The sequence below is a fragment of the Podarcis melisellensis genome (assembly GCF_964234715.1).
Source record: "Podarcis melisellensis genome assembly, contig: HAP1_SCAFFOLD_190, whole genome shotgun sequence".
In the NCBI taxonomy this organism is placed as follows: Eukaryota; Metazoa; Chordata; class Lepidosauria; order Squamata; family Lacertidae; genus Podarcis; species Podarcis melisellensis.
Window position 1 is genome coordinate 40,393 of NW_028113016.1, and position 18,883 is coordinate 59,275.

The 18,883-nt window shown below is 47.9% G+C and overlaps 1 protein-coding gene and 1 pseudogene across 4 annotated transcripts in view; one reads left to right on the forward strand and one right to left on the reverse strand.

Moving 5' to 3' along the window:
- Positions 1-1,982: 1,982 nt before the first annotated feature.
- The window catches only part of LOC309362413 (uncharacterized protein), a 107,178-nt gene continuing 90,277 nt past the window's right edge, over positions 1,983-18,883 (reverse strand). For 2 of the 3 annotated variants that reach the window (XM_081931758.1, XM_081931757.1), the window contains exon 2: positions 1,983-4,628. In XM_081931758.1, coding sequence (XP_081787884.1) covers positions 3,702-4,451 — 750 coding nt within the window. In that variant the 5' untranslated portion in view covers positions 4,452-4,628 and the 3' untranslated portion in view covers positions 1,983-3,701. Of the gene's footprint in view, positions 4,629-7,362; positions 7,480-18,883 lie in introns of those variants that run through there. The other variant, XM_081931756.1, reaches the window with a different exon arrangement.
- Positions 11,091-18,883, forward strand: part of LOC309362411 (HLA class II histocompatibility antigen, DP beta 1 chain-like) — a 31,061-nt pseudogene continuing 23,268 nt past the window's right edge. Inside the window, exons 1-4 of the transcript XR_014173441.1 lie at positions 11,091-11,532; positions 12,877-13,146; positions 16,846-17,127; positions 17,235-17,345. The product of XR_014173441.1 is annotated as an HLA class II histocompatibility antigen, DP beta 1 chain-like (transcript). The remainder of the gene's footprint in view (positions 11,533-12,876; positions 13,147-16,845; positions 17,128-17,234; positions 17,346-18,883) is intronic.

The window sequence follows — 18,883 nt, forward strand, 5'->3', positions numbered from 1 at the left end:
AAGACTAAACAGCTTCTGGTGGTGCAATGAAACAGCATGACAAAAACCAAAGCGCACGGAAACATTGTTTACCTCCCTGCCACAGCAGTACCTATTTATCTACTTGCACTGGCGTGCTTTCGAACTGCTAGGTTGGCAGGAGCTGGGACAGAGCAACGAGAGCTCATCGCAGGGATTCGAACTGCCAACCTTCCTGTCAGGCCCAAGAGGCTCAGTGGTTTAGACCACCCGCTTCCTTAGAAAGAAGAGCTAATTTGTCCATGGTTGGGGGGCGCAATCTGGATGGTTCTGCTCTGGGGCGGAGACCTCCCTCTGTCTCTCTCCGCCCTCCTGGCAATGCTGGGCTGGGCTCCCCTCCCCCAGAGATGCTTCCTTTCCTCTCTCAGCCCCCCAACTTCCTCTGCCCCCCTCCCTCCCTACAGGCTCAGAGGTTTCCTGCAGGTCTCAGTGAGTCTTCCCCTCCCTGAAAACCTGCGGAACCATTTCCCCCCTAGGTATATTATTGTGGGTCTGCCATACGTCTGGATTTTCCTGAGATTTCAAAGGTGGAATTGATGTCCGGGGGGGGGGGATTTCCAAAAGATGGCACTTTGTCCTGGATTTAAGAAAAGCCAACTGAAAACTCATGGGCTTTTTTGCATTTTGGGGTCTTGTCTAAAAAAAGAAAAAGAAAAAGTTCTACAATTTTGGGGGGTGTCCTGGTTTTTCCTTTTTGAAATATGATAACCCTAATTATCCTGGTCTCTGCTTGAACTAAAACTCCCTTTTAGAGCTCAGTCAGTAGAGCATAAGCTTCTGAATCTCAGGGCCATGGGTTTGAGCCCCACTTTGGGCAAAATATTCCTGCATTGCAGGGGGCTGGGCTAGATGACCCTTGTGGTCCCTTCCAACTTGACAATTCTAGGATTCTACCTTGTGTAGAGGAAAGATCGCCCTCTTGTGGGCAGTGGTGGAATGATGTAATGTTGGTTGGTGGGAACTGTTCTTGAGTGCTACCTTGCCACACACATACAAGGCCACAACAGGGTCTCCCTTGCAGGCTGAAGTGGTGCAGTCCAGACACAGGCCAAACCCCTGGGGATGAGGAGGTGGCAGAGACTTTGGGCACAAAGATCTCTCTCGCCACTCCCCACCCTTTCAGCACCAAATATATCAGCACTTCACCTGGAGCAAAAAGGGCACTCTTTTTCCTAGGTGCTGATAGGTGGGAGAGCCACGAGGTACCTCCCGGGATTGGGTGATGGGAGGTGGACAGGGAGAAAGAGGCCATGTCACACACCCCTCCCTCTGCAGAAGTTCCCCACACCTGAGAGAGGAGCCCCCTGCAGTGCAGGCCACCCTGAGCCACAAGCAGGGAGCACGTGGGCTGCACCCAGTTGCCTGTGGAGACAAGCTCTCTAGTGGGCTCTGGCAAGTGAGCCCAGCTGCATGTGACAAGGTGGGTGGAATTCTTTCCTGGTCTCAGAAGTGGCCATCGGCTTTGAGTACGGGGTCAGTGCTACTATTCCTCTAGTAGGGGGGCTTGTGGGGCTTCCCCGCCTACTTCAGCTCCGCCATTCCCCCTAAATTTATTTTTGAATTCTGAATTTATCATTATTCACGTTTTATATTGTATTTTATGCTGTTCTTTGTTGTATCAGTTAAGTGTTTTAAATTTGTTGTTAGCCGCCCTGAGCCCAGTTTTCTGAACCAGGAAAGGCGGGGTATAAATCAAATTTTATTATTATTATTTTTCAGTAGGTTTTGCTTTGCTTTCTGGTGACCTGTCTCCTGGATCGTGGCCAGTTTCCCTCTTCCATTTCCCTGAATGCTGAGCAGTGTTGGCTGTGTGGGGAAGCAAAGCCCAGTGAGAGCAGAAGGAAGGGGGGTGGTTCACACAGATAAAAGTCAACCCTCCTCGCCCACCCACGTCTAGGACATTCCACACCTTTCTGCAGTAGAGTTCCTTTTTCTTTGAGAAAAATAAGTCGTTTATGTAAATGTAAACTAAGCTTTAATAATAAAGAAAACTGTAAGAAAATAACATAAGGAGCAAAACTAAACATTACAACATGAGGCAAGTCTTTGGCCAGTTGGTCCCTCTTAACGGTTATTATTTCGATAAGTTTAGCCTGGATAAGTGAGGTTCCACTGTAGAAGCATACGGTAATAAATTTGGCTGGCATGCATGTTGAAAAACTTATTTAGAGCTTTGGAAATGTATAAAGATTAGTTGGAAAGGAAAATATCTTTGTGGCTTTCGCCCATAGAAGCAATCTCACAAAAGAAGCTGAACATGGAAAAGAGATGGGTGACCTATAGGGAGCTATCGGCCTTCACAGAAGAGGGTACAATGTTAAAGAAGTCAGAGGATATTAAGATCAGGAGACAGATTGGTTGGAATACTATCAACTGACTGAAGTCTTAAAACAAAATAAGAAGTGTGGGTTTATTAAGCAAAGATCTCAGTTTGAAAAAGAGTTACTAGAGAACAAAGAAAAATTCATTTAGAAGATGCTCTTACAATGGCAAATTATAGACAAATGATCTACAATCCATTGGTCTAGAGATGGAAGCATGGGAAAATCTGAGGAAATTGAATGTACAATTTACAGTGTGTTAGGCTTTGAAATAAAATTTTATGAAAATCGTTTATACGCAGTATCTGAAACTGAGTAAGCTGGAGTCAGATATATATCTTGGAAATGTAAAGAAACAGAAGGTACTTTTCTCCATATCTGCTAGACATGTAAAGCGGTTAGGTGCTTTGGGGAGATGAATTATAACGAGGGGGGAAATTACTTAAGGTGATGCTCCTGCAGAAACCATGAAACATTTCTTTTAGGGATAACTTGGTTAGATGTTCCAAGAAGACAGATGAACGACAACAGCAAGAGTACTTTATGCACAAAAATGGCAAAATCAAGAGATAGCTACACTTGATCAAGAGAGTGGCAGTTAAAAGTGATGGAATATGCCGGCTTGGCAAATTTAACTATGAAAATAAGAGATCAAGGCAGGCTTTAAGGAGGAGTAGAAACCTTTTGTTGAATATTTAAAGCATTTTTGTAAACATGTACAAACACAGGTAGGAGCTGAATGAAAAAAAACAGTTGAATACTTGTTGGAGAAGAGTGTAGAAAAGGTAAGCTGTAGAAAATCTGAAATATACAGCAATTTTTAAAATTATGTGGGGAAACCATGGAGAGGAAGTCATATGTGAAACTAATGTGTACCTCGAAAGTATGTTGCAATCTGTAAATAAAATAATATATATGTATATATATAATTTAACAGAAGCACTTCCTGCACTCCTTTCATTCAAATCATTTTGGCATTTTCAGTGTTGAGGGGTTTGTAGGGTTTCAGCTCTTAAAGCTCCTCCTCCTTCTGAGTCCATTGATGTTTTGTAAGAACAGCAGAACTGAAACTCTACGTACGTACACTCCATTTTAGTAAGTGGTTTCCCCTTTGTGAATTCGCTGGTGTTTGCTTAAGTTTCCACTCCAATAAAAGCTCTTTCCACATTCCAGGAATTTAAATGATTTCTACCCTTTGTGAGTCCGTTGATAGCTTGTAAGTGTTTCACTAGCAGTAAGGTCTTTCCACACTCTATACATTTATATGCTTTTGCCCAGGTGTGTCTGTTGATGTCTTCTAAGTTTCCCGTGTGTGAATTAAAGGTTCCACTCTGAAAGAAACTCTTTCAAAACTCCATACATTTAAATAGTCACTCCCCTGTGTGTTTGATTATGTGAATTCAGTTGCCCACTCCAACTGAAGCTCTTTCCACATTCCATGCATTTAAATGGTTTTTCCCCTGTGTGAGTCCGTTGATGGTTTCTTAGTGTTCCACTATCAATGAAGCTCTTTCCACACTCCATACATTGATATGGTTTTTCCCCTGTGTGAGTTCGATGATGTAAATTAAGGCTTTCACTTCTACTGAAGCTCTTTCCACACTCCATACATTTAAATGGCTTCTCCCCTGTGTGAGTCCGTTGATGTTTTCTAAGTATTCCACTATAAGTGAAGCTCTTTCCACACTCCATACATTTAAATGGCTTCTCCCCCGTGTGAGTCCGTTGATGTTTTCTAAGGTCTCCACTCTGACTGAAGCTCTTTCCACACTCCATGCAATTAAATGGTTTCTCCCCTGTGTGAGTTCGTTGATGTTTTCTGAATGTTCCACTATCAGTGAAGCTCTTTCCACAGTCCATGCATTTAAAAGGTTTTTCCCCTGTGTGGGTCCGTTGATGGTTTCTAAGGTGTCCAATCTGATTGAAACTCTTTCCACACTCAGTACATTTATATGGTTTCTCCCCTGTGTGTGTGTGTTTATGTATACGAAGGTTTGAACTCGAACCAAAGCTTTTTCCACATTCCATGCATTTAAATGGCTTTTCTCCTGTGTGAGTCCGTTGATGTTTTCTAAGTGTTTCACTGTCACTGAAGCTCTTCCCACACTCCATACTTTCAAACTGTTTCTCCTCTGTCTTTCCACACTTTCTCTCTTTCCACTCTTTCTATGCATTTAAATAGTTTCTTCGTTATTCCCATTGGACATGGCCCCCCAGAATTCTGACTGCCTTCTTCATTGTCTTCTTTCGATGTGGCGGTGGGGGGGGGGAGAAAATCCTATTTGTTTTCTAGGAAGAGAAGAAAGGAATATTACACACATCAGTTAGCACCTGCTCTTATTTTAACATCTTGTACCATCTATCCTGTCCTGCATATATTCCAAATTTTTAGGAAAAGCAAATGAAATAATGTCAAATAATAGTAATGCATCATAAGCCTTTCATTACCCTTAATCAACGTTAATGAAGCAGCATTATCTCAGAATACAGTGGGGTTTACTTTTTAAATAAAGTGGTTTCTCACAGGAAAGGGAGCTGCTCTATGTCCATGAACCCGCCCACTATTCATCAGGGTCCTAAGTTCATCATGAAGTTCTTCATCCTCTGCACTATAATCCTCCACCCCTTGGGCCACATTTTGTCCCCTTCAACCTCCAGATCTTTATTAATCACCTGCACACTCCCTTTGGCCTCAGGAGGTGCATAGTGACCATTTTGGGAGACCCATATATAAGTTTAGTGACAAGGCTTGGTGCTTGTGGTCGGTTGAAGGAGTGCTCAGTTGGAGAATGTTCTTGGGGTTGGACCTCCATCTCTCAGCCTTGCATTATTGAATGGAGAGAGCTGGAGATGCAGAAGGAAAGCAGCTGGAGCCTGACTGCTGGGGAGGCCAGATTGAGACACCCACCCCAATTATGATTTATAATAATTATATGCCGCCAGGTCTCGCCCCTGCCTCCTGACACTGGCTTATCTTAGCGGAGATTCCCTGTCCAGGCCTCTCTCGCTGTTCTTCCTCATTTGCCATGGGTGGCCAAGGGCTTCTGGATATTCTAGCTCTGTTCCAACTGGGAATTATTTAGTAAATTTGTATATTGTTTTTCATCTGAAGATCACAAGATAAAAATATGTGTCACACTGAAAAAGGTGAATATTAAAGGTGAATAACTCTGATTGTGGGAAAGAAAAGAAAAATGATGAAAACAGTGGTGTGTCCACCTGCGTGTAATAATAATAATAATAATAATAATAATAATAATAATAATAATAAAGTTTCATACTCCCTGGCTGTATTTCTCAGCCACAATTGTGAGTCAGAATCTTAGCCACACTTTTTTCTAGAATATCCACTGGACCTCTTTGGAACAGGAGCCAGACATTTCTGGGATTTCATACAGACATTCCTTAAGTGTGGGCAGCAGTGGAGGAAGGCAGGGGGGAGGGGCAGCTCTGGCGCTTCAGGTTGGCGGACCCACTGTAGGATCCTAAGCAAGTAGCTTTGGGGGTGAACAATTTCCTTTAAAAAGCTCTTTCCCTTGTGCTGGCAGGGGTTGCTACACTGCTGAATGTGGACACCTTTGATAGGAACCTTCTATGCTGAGTTCAGGCATTTCTGGCCCTCCAGATGTGGTTGAACTCTGCCCAAGCAAGGATGGCCCATGGCCAGGGAGGATGGGAGTCTTATCTGGGGGGGACGCACTTTCTCCATCTTCCCCCTCTTCTGAAAATGCTGAATATCTGTATTTCATTTCTTCTTTCCTCTGTGATCTTCAACATCTTCCTGATACAATCCAATCAACTGCACACATTCCCAAATCATCCTGCACCAATTTACTTCTTTTGATGCTTTGAAGTATTAATTATTAATCCCCCCTAGGTGTCACCTAACAAAGGAGTTTCCCTGTGTTCATCAGCACTTTTTGTTTGAGGAGGATTAAAGAACTGGTACACACTAAAGGCATTTACACGAGTTAATTAACTTTTTCCATGCTCATTTCTGATGCTCAGAAGCAGGTGCACACTTTCCTATACCTTCTTGATTACATTCTCAAAGTCTGACACACCGCATTTACCCAGAAACACGGATCAAACATATAAAACCCTTTGCAGAATTCCCTTTCTAAGATACATTGAGACTGTCTTAAAACATATCCACATTATAAGACACAAGTTCTAATTAAATCCAAATATTTAATATACCTAAACACTGAGCACCACAGACCTATGACATTATTATGGCTTCAGCTTTTGTGTGCTTAAGCCTGAGGCTGAGGATTCTGGTCCTGGAAAGCTCACGCCACCACTGACCTTTGGTTCTCTTTGTAGATTTTGTGTAGTTATTTTGGAACTTGTAGGGCAACATCAGCTCATGAAAAGTTATAGAAGGAGAATATTACAGGGCTGCTGCACACTATAATCCCACCCACCAATTCTCATTTACATGGAGTCTCCAAATCTGGCACGCTGGGCTTCCCTGCCCCAGGGATGTTGCTTCCATTCCTCTCTCCTCAGCCCCCCCCCCAACTTCCTCTGCCCCCTGTCTCTCCTTGGCCCAACTCACCCTGCGCGCCCATTGTCTCCCCAGCGCACCCCCCTCTCCATCCAGAGGGACCACCCAAGGGGAGGGGGCGGAGAGAAGGAGGGGGTCTCTTTCCTGGCCTCTCTAGGCAGCATCCAGCCCAGGCTCTCTCGCTTCCTTTAACTCTTACATCGATTCCCTCCCCCCCCCCCCCGCAAAGGGACCCACCAAGGCGGCCTCGCCCCAGTCCTGCTTGGGGATGGGGACCAAGGGATGGGGGCCAAGGCGTCCAAGGGGTTGCAGGGCAGCCGAGCATCTCTCGGCCCCCCAGGAAAGAGAAACGGGAGTTTGGTGGTGGGGCTTCCAAGGAGATGGTGCAATGCAGACCCTGCGGGGGGGGGGGGTTATGCATGCATCTGGGCCCCTGTCGGTGGGTCCCAGGACAGGAGTCTCTGCCCCTTTCCCTCCGCCCCTTCTCCTCCTCCCCCCACCTGGCCTCCTTACCTCTGGGTCCTCTCTTGCCCTCCGACTCCCTTGCTGATATTACTCCGATTTCCTTTCCTGCAATATAAAGGGGGGCGTTGTTCCATTGTCGCCCCTCCTCCCCTTCCCCAAACTTCCCGCCTCTCGTCCCTCCTGCCTGGGAACACTTCGCGGGCCCCTAGAGCTATGGCCGTAGAGGAGCCCCCCCCCCCCCCGCCTGTGCGAAGCGGACGTGACGGAGCTGCCTTTTGCTTCTTGCTCTTTGGGGCGACCAGAAAGACGAAAATACAGAAAGAAGAACGGAGACCCCTTTTCGGTCAATATAAGAACGCAATACCGCCAAATGATTTCTTTGACCTGTAGCAGGAACCCCCACCCCCACCCCAATCATTCTGTTTGTACAAACTTCACACACACTCACACACGGCATACGCCACACTTCTGTTATAAATTCATAGAAAAATCAACCATACATTGGATTTGCACTGTTCCATTTTTATTTTACTCCATATTGTTACGGCTAAAATCTGGGTGCGGGGCTACACTGCCACCCAGCTCGTCGGACTAAGTGTCCGCGGGTCCCTGCGGAAGAAAATGAGCTCAGCCGGACAGGAGCAAAATGCGGAGATCCAAGGTTTATTGCGCAACAGGTTCAAGACCAGATTGAACAGCGAGAAAGGGGTGAACTTTTGAAACTCCCTCCATGTCCCAGAATACAGTGCAAAATACATCCCAGTTACATCATGAATACATTAAGGAAAGGTTGGGTTACACAGATTACATCATGAATACATTAAGGAGAGGTTGGGTTACACCGGATTAACATATGGAGGAGGGAGGGGGGAATATGCAGAGCTGGAGATATGCGCAGATAAGCGCTTCCTGAGTGCCAGATGGGAAGACAATGGCCAATGTATGCATAGTTTGTCACCTGGCATTGCCCGGAGGAAAGGTTTGGCAGAGTGATTTGACAGGATTAGGGTCTTGACACCTTGCTTGAGGGATTATGGAAGACAGGGGGAGGTGTCATGGAGTCCTAGAGAAATTGAGCAAATTGGCACGTTGATTTTCTATGGATTTTATAGATTTTAGTCCCCTTTGACATTGACATTTGGGAATAAATGGATATATTGTAGTGAAGAAGGTGAAGAAGACATGCCCCCCCCCTTCCGTAACAATATGACAAGGACTATCAAAAGGGAGTGGCTTGGTTCTGGTCAGCCATAATCCCATAACTGAGCCCTGCCCAGTTGCTATGCCAACCCTGATGATCCCAGACAGAAGACAATCAAGATCACAAAGAACTTGCATATGGGAGTGGATTCAGCATGGACTGAATCAAAGGACAATGATCAGATCTTCCCTCTGGGGGCAGGAAACTGCAAACTCCCCTTTGTCTCCTGGAAGTGACTCATGGGGGGGGGGGGAGGAACCAGCCAGGTGACAAGACACTCAGGTTACCACCAACTCCTCCCTCAACCCCTCCTTTCTGTAATGTAAGCATGATGTTTCTGGGGGGGGGCTTGACCTAGAGGAGGGGAATTTCAAAAGTTTTTATAAGACCTTGCACACTATTTTTCTTTGTCTTTCCTCTCACCTGCAAGTGAGGGGAACACCCTGTCGCGATAGTCTTTCTTCAATAAAGACCAAGCCTACAGGCTGCTGATTTGCTTCCATTTACTCTGGTTGGTGTCTTTACTTTTTGTCCAAGGGAGCCCTCGGATTTTTCCGGTAACAGACTTATGAATGGAAAGAAAATACACCAGTTTGTAATATAGGATTTTAGCTTAAGAGGTTAGATAGGCAGCAGGGAAGAGAGAGAATTAGACCAGCACAGATGTAAGGATGGTGTTGGGTTTGCTAATCAAACCTTAAATTGTCTCAGGCACTGCTGATGCCAATAAGAGCCCTGTATATACTTTGTTTTATTCAGCTGAATAAAAGTACAGAGAAAATTTGGCCGCCCCGGCAGACTCTTGGTAACATGCTTTTAAACATTCATTCTCCTTACTCCTCCTTTCTACCTCCCCTAATTCCTATTGGTTTAAGAACTTGCAGCGGACAGACTTCCTTGAATGCCTCTTTCACACCTTACTCCTTGATATGTGCCCTCACTGTTACACACAGTCACATACATCCCACGTACATTTAAATTAGTAATTTAAGGGCAAGGGGTGTGTCTTTTAATATTCAAGAGGTATTTGAGTTTGACTAAACTGCGGGAGGCAGTGGAAGACAGAAGTGCCTGGCGTGCTCTGGTCCATGGGGTCACGAAGAGGCGGACACGACTAAACAACAACAACAACGACAACAATACTGTCTTAAACCCAGCATCTGCTAATTCTCCTTGTTATCTTGTATTGTAAATCTTTCACTCTTGGCTATCTAAAGGTCTTGAGCAATAAAATGACTCCCTAACACATCCCTGGTAAACTGATAAGAGGTAGCTAACGAGTCCCTAACAAATAGACAGGGGACGCGGGTGGCGCTGTAGGTTAAAGCACAGAGCCTAGGACTCGCCGATCAGAAGGTCGGCGGTTCGAATCCCCGCAATGGGGTGAGCTCCCGTTGCTCGGTCCCTGCTCCTGCCAACCTAGCAGTTCGAAAGCACGTCAAAGTGCAAGTAGATAAATAGGTACCTTCCAGCGGGAAGGTAAACGGCGTTTCCGTGCGCTGCTCTGGTTTGCCAGAAGCGGCTCAGTCCTGCTGGCCACATGACCCGGAAGCTGTACGCTGGCTTCCTCAGCCAGTAAAGCGAGATGAGCGCCACAATCCTAGAGTTGGCCACGACTGGACCTAATGGTCAGGGATCCCTTTACCAAATAGACAAAGGAAGAGATTCAACTTCAAAAGACCAGATTGATGGACTGCCAACTAGCTTTCTTTAGCATAACACTTGATATATTCTCCAGCAGAGAAGCAGAGACATTTAAGCAAGCATAATTATACAGAAGTGAATATAGCTGGTTATTTTATATAAAAACAGGATCAATAATAATTTCTGACCCCACAATGGGAAGTCGCCAAGATAAATTAATAGATTTTGATGTAAATTGTATTTCCTCTTCTCCTTCCTCATGGCTGGACTTGAGACAACGCAGCAGCAGCGTTGGAAACAGAATCTAGCCTGGGACTTCTGGGGGTTCGAGGGAGAGGATGAAGCTGCCAGGAAGGAAGACATGGGGGACAGCTGATTTTCAGGGATCCATTTCTCTGACGCTTCATAAGATCCCTGGGCAGGAGGGAGAAGCTCAGGCAGCCCCTCCAGAGACGGGGACCATCCCCAGGCAGGAGCCTCAGCCGGAGACCGAGCGAAAACAGCAGCAGGGAAAGGATAGCTAATATTGGGGGGGGGGGCTGGATCTCCCCAAAAGGGGAGGGGTAGGGGAAGGGGCTGCGGGGGCTGCTCTCTGTCTCCCCCCTGGGTGTTTCTTCATGGGGCTCCTCAGACACCAGCGCCAGGGATGTTTCTTGCAAAGGGGAGCTGGGGGCTGGAGGGGGCTTTTATTGGGGGGAGGGGGTCTCCTTATTGGGGGGCTGCTTGGTCTCCTCGGGATGCAGGCTGGGGGGCCAAGAGAGGGAGCCCCTCCCTCAGGAAACAGTTCTTCCCCCCTTGAAACTTCCTTCCTCTTTCCGGATACGTTGAAGAAGGAACGAAGGTTTAGCGGCTTAAAACGCAGCAGAAGAAAAGCGCATCTCGCTCTTTAGAAGCCTGAGTCTGAAATATCCTTTTTTGCTGCCTTAGTAAACTTTTGAATGGAACTGACAGATTCCTGTTAAGCTTTGTATCCCCGCAAAGGTTTTCTGGGGAAGATCTTGATTCACACGCGACGCAACAACAATGGAGACATCAGAAGCAGCTGAGAAGGCAAAGAGGAACTTGCAGGTCGAGCGAGAGCCGAGAGAGCCCTGATAATGCTCTTTCCAGGAGTTCCCTGCCTGGCGACCGATGACGCTGCCTGGGCTCGGAGGCGGATTGGACGCTCGCGGGGCGGGGCGGTGGAGTGGGCGGGGCTTGGGCAGGAGTTTCCCCCGGGGCTGAGCGGAGAAAGTCCTATTTGGGAGTCTTGGGGGACGAAGGAGAGAGAAGGATGGGGGGCTCCGGCGCTGCGCCTTTGGCCTTTGGGGGGCTCCTGCTGGGGATGCTGGTGGTCTCCGCTTCGGAGGGGCTGGGCGTGGAGGCGCCTCCAGGTGAGCAAAGAGACACGGGGGGCAAAGGGGCAGGAGGGAAGGGAAAACACTCCCCCCCCACTGAAAAAGAGCAGCTCAGGCTTCTTGGACTGGGAAGAAGAGAGCATTTATTTATTGCTATTAATTATATCCCACCTTTCAGGATTAAAATCCTACCCCAGCAGCTTACATATAGCAGTCAACTGAATTTTAATAAAACCACAATATTCACACCTTAAATAGTCTTCCTGCAGGACAGCTGATGGCAGGCAGCCCTAGGGGACTTTTGGGGGGCGGGGAGGAGGGAGCGCAGCTGAATTTGGCCCTGAGCTCTTCTTCACCTGCCTCTCAAAATGATCCTCATCATTATTAGTCCATAACCAATTATTAAGTCTATAAAGGACTACACATAAGGCATAAATATACCTTTCTCTGCTCTTTCTCAATAGTAAGAAACCCAGGCAAGTGTGTAGTCAGGATTTTTGTTAGGGAGGGGCAGAACCTCAGTTTGCTATGTATTTTTATTGTTTTTTATTGATGGGGCAGTTGCCCCTCCCTGTTCCCCTTGGCTACGCCCATGAAAGCAGCAGCGAAACTGGGGCAAATGGGTCCTTGCTCCGGGGACCCTGAACTCGCCCCCCCTCGTGGCAGGTCCGCTCTGTCAGCCACCCCCCCCCGCCCACCCTCCCTGCCTTGGGGTCCTCTGGGTGCTGAAATGGGCTCCTGCGTAGACAGGCGTTGCTTCCTGCGCTCTGGGAGGGAAAGCGAAAGTGAAACCGGCTCTCCCGCGGGGGGAGCGGGTCTCCTCGAGAGGAGGGTTGTTTTTTTTGGGAGTGAAGCCCCCTTCAGAGCAGAGAAGCGTCTCCCACCCTCCTCGGCATCTTGCCCTTTTCCTGGTCTCTCTCCCACCCCCCAACATTTCCTCTTCCAGCCGGAGAGCAATGCAATCAAAGGTGGGAGGGAGGTTTACTTTTTAAAAAAAAACTGGGAGAAGCATGGGCGGAGCCATGGGGGGCAGGGAGCAGCTGCCCCCCCCAAACAAACAAACAAAAGCAGATAGCTCGGTTCTCTCCCCCCTCCCCCCTCCCTTAATCGTGGCTACGCCCATGGGGTCTAGGGTCTTGGAGGTTGTGGCTCCCTCTCCACAACGGCCTTCCTTCTGATTTCCCCCTTTCCTTTGGGAGGAGGTGAGGGGGGGGTCTCCCAGCTCAGTCTCTGGTGCCCTCCTCCCCGCCCGCCATGGGATCACGTGACACGAGAGAGAGAGAGAGAATGGGAGAGACAGACCATCTGTCTCCTACTGCGCCCTCAAGGCAACTGGAAACCGGAAGTCTCCACCCTCCAATTTTAATTCTCCCCCCACAGAGCATTTCCTGTACCAGGGGAAGGCCGAGTGCCACTTATTCAACGAGACGCAGCGGATCCGCTACCTACAAAGGCACTTCTTCGACCGGCAGGAGCTCATGTACTTCGACAGCAACCGAGGGAAGTTCGTGGCTGTGGCTGAACTGGCGGAGTCCCAAGTCAAGGCATGGAACCAGAACAAGGACTTCCTGCGGAGCCAGATGGCCGCCGGGGATTCCTTCTGCCGGTACAACTACGGGATCTTCGATCCCTTCTCCCAGTCCCGGCGCGGTGAGTCCGGAATGGGGGAGGGGGGCGTCATGGGAAATGGGCCCCCCGAAGAACCCAAAATGAGGGGGAGTGTGGGGTGTGTTAAGTTGTGGGCGAACATATCAGACGACACAGCGATTCTTCCAAAGCAGCTCTTTATTTGTAAGCTGGAACAAAAACTTAACTGAGGAGCTCAGTCAGCCTGCTTATATAGAGCTCCAGAACAATTGTAACTGTTGCAACTTTCTAAAACTATCCAATCACTGAACGTCACTTTTCGATCCTTCATTTGCATAACTATCTACAGCATCCCCCTGCTGGCCCAGGGTGAGAACATCAGTACATAACAGGGTGGACCCGGGACTTCCCCCCCGGCCCCCTCCCCTCCCGCTTTTCAGAGAGATAAAGGGGCCTCTCCTGACGCCCCACTCCTGGCAGGGTTTCTGTGTCCCTGGAAGCATCACAAACTATTTCGCGTATTGCAATCTGGAGGGTGTCTCTCTTACTTTATTTATTTATTATTAATTAAATTCGCATCCCGCTCTATACCTGTAGGTCTCAGGGCAGCTTGCAACACAAAATTGCAGTATTTACAATAATAATAATAATAATAATAATATAATAAATAATAAAACAACAACAATAATATGCCTTATGTGTAGAATTAAAAGCACAATCGAACATCAAACATTAAAAACTTCCCTAAACTTTATTTACTGCCTGTGCTGTCCATGGTTCCCCCTCTCCTCATTCCACCCCCACAACAACCCTGTGAGGGAGGCCAGGCTGAGGGGAGGGGCTGGCCAGGGACACCCAGGAGACTCAAGGCCCAGGGGGGATTTGAACCCAGGACACAGTCCAACGCTGGACTCCATTAGAGTGGGGGGCTGCAAGGGGGGAATAGGCAGCCTTTCAAGGGGAGAAGAGAGCACATTTCAAGCAGAAACCCTGAACATTTTAAAAGTACAATATGTTGTTATTTGGACATCACTCAGTAAATAATTGTGACACCTTAGCATGTCGTTTCTTGCACACTTGACAAGGATTCAGGTAGGGCTACGATATGTCCAGGTTTCCCAGGGAATTGGGGTGTTTAAATTGGGGGGTGGGGTTAGAAATTAACCTCAAAATCACATACATTCAGGATTAAATTATTATTATTATAAACACGGTCCATTTCCTTCCCACCCACTCATTACTGTTTTCAGCCACCAGGCTCCCCTCCAGCTCCCACCCCCCATTCTCCAGAGATCATCCCTAAATCAAAAGTATATTGAAAGGAAAATTACTATAATGACTTGGGGGGGGGGTGTGGATTTGCATAGCATCTGCTCTATATCACACACAAATTGCTGTGCTGTTTTTCAGTTGGAGTGAAGGGCCCCAAAATAAATTGGTGATATTCTCTCTCTCTCTCTCTCTCTCTCTCTCTCTCTCTCTCTCACACACACACACACACACACACACACACACACACCCCTAGATGTCTGACAGGTGAAGCTTTCTCAATAATTCCATTTCCACAGGAGAAAAGGGCTTAACCTGTTGAATTTCTGCCTTCCACTCAGCTCTAAAAGGCACAAGAACCTCAGCTGTTTTTGTGCAATTCCCATCATCCCTAGCGAGCAGGACCAGTGGTGAGGGAGGATGGGAATTATAGACCAAAAACCCAAGTTTGGGAAACACTGAGGAGACCATTGTACTGTAAGTTAAGGATACTGTGCAGTGAATTCTGAAGATCATCCTGTTTGCTAGGAAAAAAAGGAAGGACAAACTCCTGAGATTCCCAGGACTGGAAAATGAGACAGAAGGATGGAAAGTGTCCTAGGAAGGGGAGGGGCATCCCAGGAACCCCCAGTTTGCGGAATGCGCAGCCTGACACTGGGGAAACTGGGCTGACTTTGGGTAGATGGGGGGGCATCAGAGATCACACAGGTGGGAGTGGGAAGTTGGGGGTGGGAGCGTAGGATAGACTGACTGTGCCGGGGGGTGGGCTAAACTAGGCTTTCTGTCACTCAGGCAAAGACCCAGTTTTGTCACGGGGTCTCTGCCATGGGAGCATATTCACCCAGTGCTTTTCAAGCTGCACTGGCTCCCGGTGGAGTACAGGGTCAGATTTAAGGTGCTGCTTTTGACCTTTAAAGCCCTTCACGGCCTAGGACCCTCGTACCTACGGGACCGCCTCTCCTGGAGAGCCTCAAGGTCCATAAATAGCAACACCCTAGAGGTCCCGGGCCCTAAGGAAGTCAGATTAGCCTCAACCAGAGCCAGGGCCTTTTCAACTCTGGCTCCGGCCTGGTGGAACGCTCTGCCTCATGAGACCAGGGCCCTGCAGGATCTGATTTCTTTCCGCAGGGCCTGTAAGACAGAGTTGTTCCACCTGGCCTTTGGCTTGGAACCAATTTTATTCCCTCCCCCCTCTTTTTTTCTTTTTCCTTTCTCCTCCTGTGATGAGGCTGCATTTTAATATTTTAATGTTTCAATATTTTAATGTTGTATTTTAATTTTGTTTTTAAGTTGTAATCATTCAACTTGTTTTTATTATTGCTTGTAAGCCGCTCTGAGCCCCGCCTTGGCTGGGGAGGGCGGGGTATAAATAAAAAAATTATTATTATTATTATTATTATTATTATTATTATTATTATTATACCAGAGAGTAAGTCCTACTGTACTCAGTGGTATATTTCTGAGTAAAAATGCTTAAGATTGCAGTATAAGACTGCAGAATCTTTACACAGTTATCTCCGAGTAAGCTCCATTGAATTCAATGGGACTTCTGAGTGGTAAAGGCAGTTTAAGGCTCTAAAGAATAAAATAAAAGAATAAATACTCCACAACTTTCCTTTAAAAAGAAACCTCTTATAACGGCTTTACTCGCGTCCCAAACCGTCTCTAGATCTACTCCTTGATTTAAATTAAACTTTAAGGCTCTAAAGAATAAAATAAAAGAATAAATACTCCACAAGTTTTCTTTAAAAATTGCTGGCTGCTGAACCATTGCAATTAAAGAATTGGCTACATTTTCCTTCCAAATTACAGGAAGGGATAAATACAAAGAGCTTCATATGTCAGCATCACATATCATTCATTGCAGGTATTTTATTTTCAGTATAAAGAGGACTCAGTTTTTGTAGTTGATTGTAGGCAGCAGTGCCCTCTCTATGTGTTCACGTGGTGTAAACATGTATGTAGTCTTCTAGAGATCCAAATACACACACACACACACAAAAAAAAAATGAACACACAAGCAAGCAATACTCCTAAGTGCTTCTTCTGTTCCCAAAAGGGCACGAGGGGATGTTCTGATCTCTTCACCACTTCTAATTCATCTCTGAGACTTTAAGGGAAGCAAAAGAAGAAAGAAAGACAAAGAAAACTTTCCCATTTCAACTTTGCTTGGAGAGCAACCTTCTCCAGGATTTCCCTTTCGCACTGTTACGGCTACCTTCCGTAACAGCACTCAGTTCCAAAAACATGGGAGAATGGGAGATACTTTTATAGGTTTTCCTGCTTCCCCTTGCAGATTAGTATCACCCCGGTGGGGGGGCTGCAGTGAGAAAGGGCCCCCCTGCAAGCTGGGAGCCTCAGTTGCGCCCCTCTAGAGGCTTCACCCTGGCTAGCCCCCTCCCCTGTTAACTATGTCCTCTCCCCTCCCTTAAAGCCTCCAGGTCCCTCCCTCTCTGACCTTCCTCCCACATCTGCCTTGCCTCCCCCCCACAGTCCAGCCCAAGGTGAAGATCACCCCCACAGACAACGTTGAATCTTCACCCCACAACACTCTGCTGATTTGCACCGTCAACCCCTTCTTCCCTGCGGGGATCGAGATCAAGTGGTTCAGGAACGGGAAGGAGGAGCCCAAAGTGTGGACCACGGACCTCATCCGGAACGGGGACTGGACCTTCCATATTGAGGTGATGCTGGAGACAAAGCCAGAACGTGGAGACGTCTACACCTGCCAGGTGGAGCACGCCAGCTTCGAAGGCCCCGTCACGGTGAAATGGGGTAGGACGCCTTCCTACTGGGAGTGGGGGGGCATTCCTGGGGGGCTAGATGGGTTGCTCCCCCCTCAGGGCTTGCCTTTCCTCACTCAGGGCTTTTTCTTTGTTCAGAGCCACAGTCGGACTCTGCCAGGAGCAAGATGTGGACGGGGATTGTGGGAATTGTGCTGGGGCTGGTCTTTGGGGCCACTGGAGTCGCCCTTTACCTGAAGAAGAAGAAAGGTGAGGGTGGGGTGTCATGGGAGAGGGAGGGTTGGGTGTGCGGCTGGATTGGGCTCAAGGCTCCCCTCCTCTTCTTAGGCAGCGGGTCTGGAGAGGGTTCTGTTCCTTCTCCACTCCTAGGAGGTCCCTCTTGGTGTCTCAAAAGGAGCCTCTATGCGGATTTATTGATAGGCAGTGACCTGCTGATTGGTTTACGATCCCAATCAGTCATTTACAGCGTCCAGCACACTTCCTTCTGCGCAATCAATTCTGCTGTCTCTTCAGTCACGCCTTAGCAGAGTAGACACAGCGGCAAAGCTGTCACTTGCCTCAGACAAACATACAGAGTACAGGTTTGTCTATTTACAGTTCTTTATTGCGACATTTCTCAGAAAAACAGTCCATCACTGCTCGCAGCCATGACAAACATGTCCGTCTCCCTCAAAGGCACAGAGGAAAGCGTGACTGGATGGTGAATTTATTTTCATATTCCCAGAGGTTATGGAGACCAATTAACCGCTTGTAAAGCTGTCGCTGGAGAGCTGCCGGAATGCTTTGAAGTCTGCGTTCTGAGGCACGGAAGCTGGCCGGAGGTGGAGACTGTGTTCAGTGAGTCTTGCCTGATGCTGGAAAACAGAGCTGCTGGGAGAAAGAGCTAAGAGCAGCTGGGAATCGTTTCTCCACGGAAGGGAGAGCCGGAGACAGCTGGTACGGAGTGAGTACAGCTTAGGGGCCCTGGGAGAACGGGAGAAGATGGCAGAGAGCCAGGCCCTCCAGGACATACCAGTGGAAAAGCTAACTTTAACAAGTTGGGCAACCTGGAGCAAAAGAATCAGGGGTTGGTTCCTGGTCACTGGGCTTTGGGATGTAAGCCAGAGAGAGCCACTAGCACCACCCCTCAGCCGAGGTCCAGCTGGAGCAGACGTTGCAGGCTGTGAGGCTGCGTTGCCTGAAGATAGCCAGCAGAGAATGCAGAGAGCTTGATATGCTCAGAGCATGCGTACACGCATCGCTGGAACCTCACTTGGAGGGAGTAAAGTCACCAAGGGCTGCCTGGGATGTGCTGAAAAGTTTGTGTGAAGCTTCAGCAGGAGGCCAGGGCCCTGGAGAAGCTGGACTGGCAGGCCCATTTCCCGATGAATCAGCCTCAAGGAGCGCTGTTGAGCAGATCGGGGGGGCGAAGTTTTCCAAAGGCAAGTTTAAAAAACTTTCCACTGGGAGTGCTGGAGCGGAGAGCAGCTTCAGAGGGGGCGAGGCTGGTGGGAGGAGCCTTTCCGGAAGAAGGAAGGCCAGGCCGGCTGCAAGGAGCCCCGGGCAGTGTTTTTCCACTGGAGTTCAACATCTGCGTGGCAGTTGCCCCCACCCGAGCACAGAGGCACAGCAGGATGTTGCCAAGGTCACTTCCCATGGGAACCAGGTGGGTTTCCATGGCAACCAGCCTGGCAAGGCAGGCAGGCGTGGATCTGAACAAAGCGGATGTGGTAAACAACAGGAAGAGCCTTATCAGCTTTCTGCCAGCATGGCTTTGTTTGAAGACAGCTGCGTGAGAGACTCTAAGC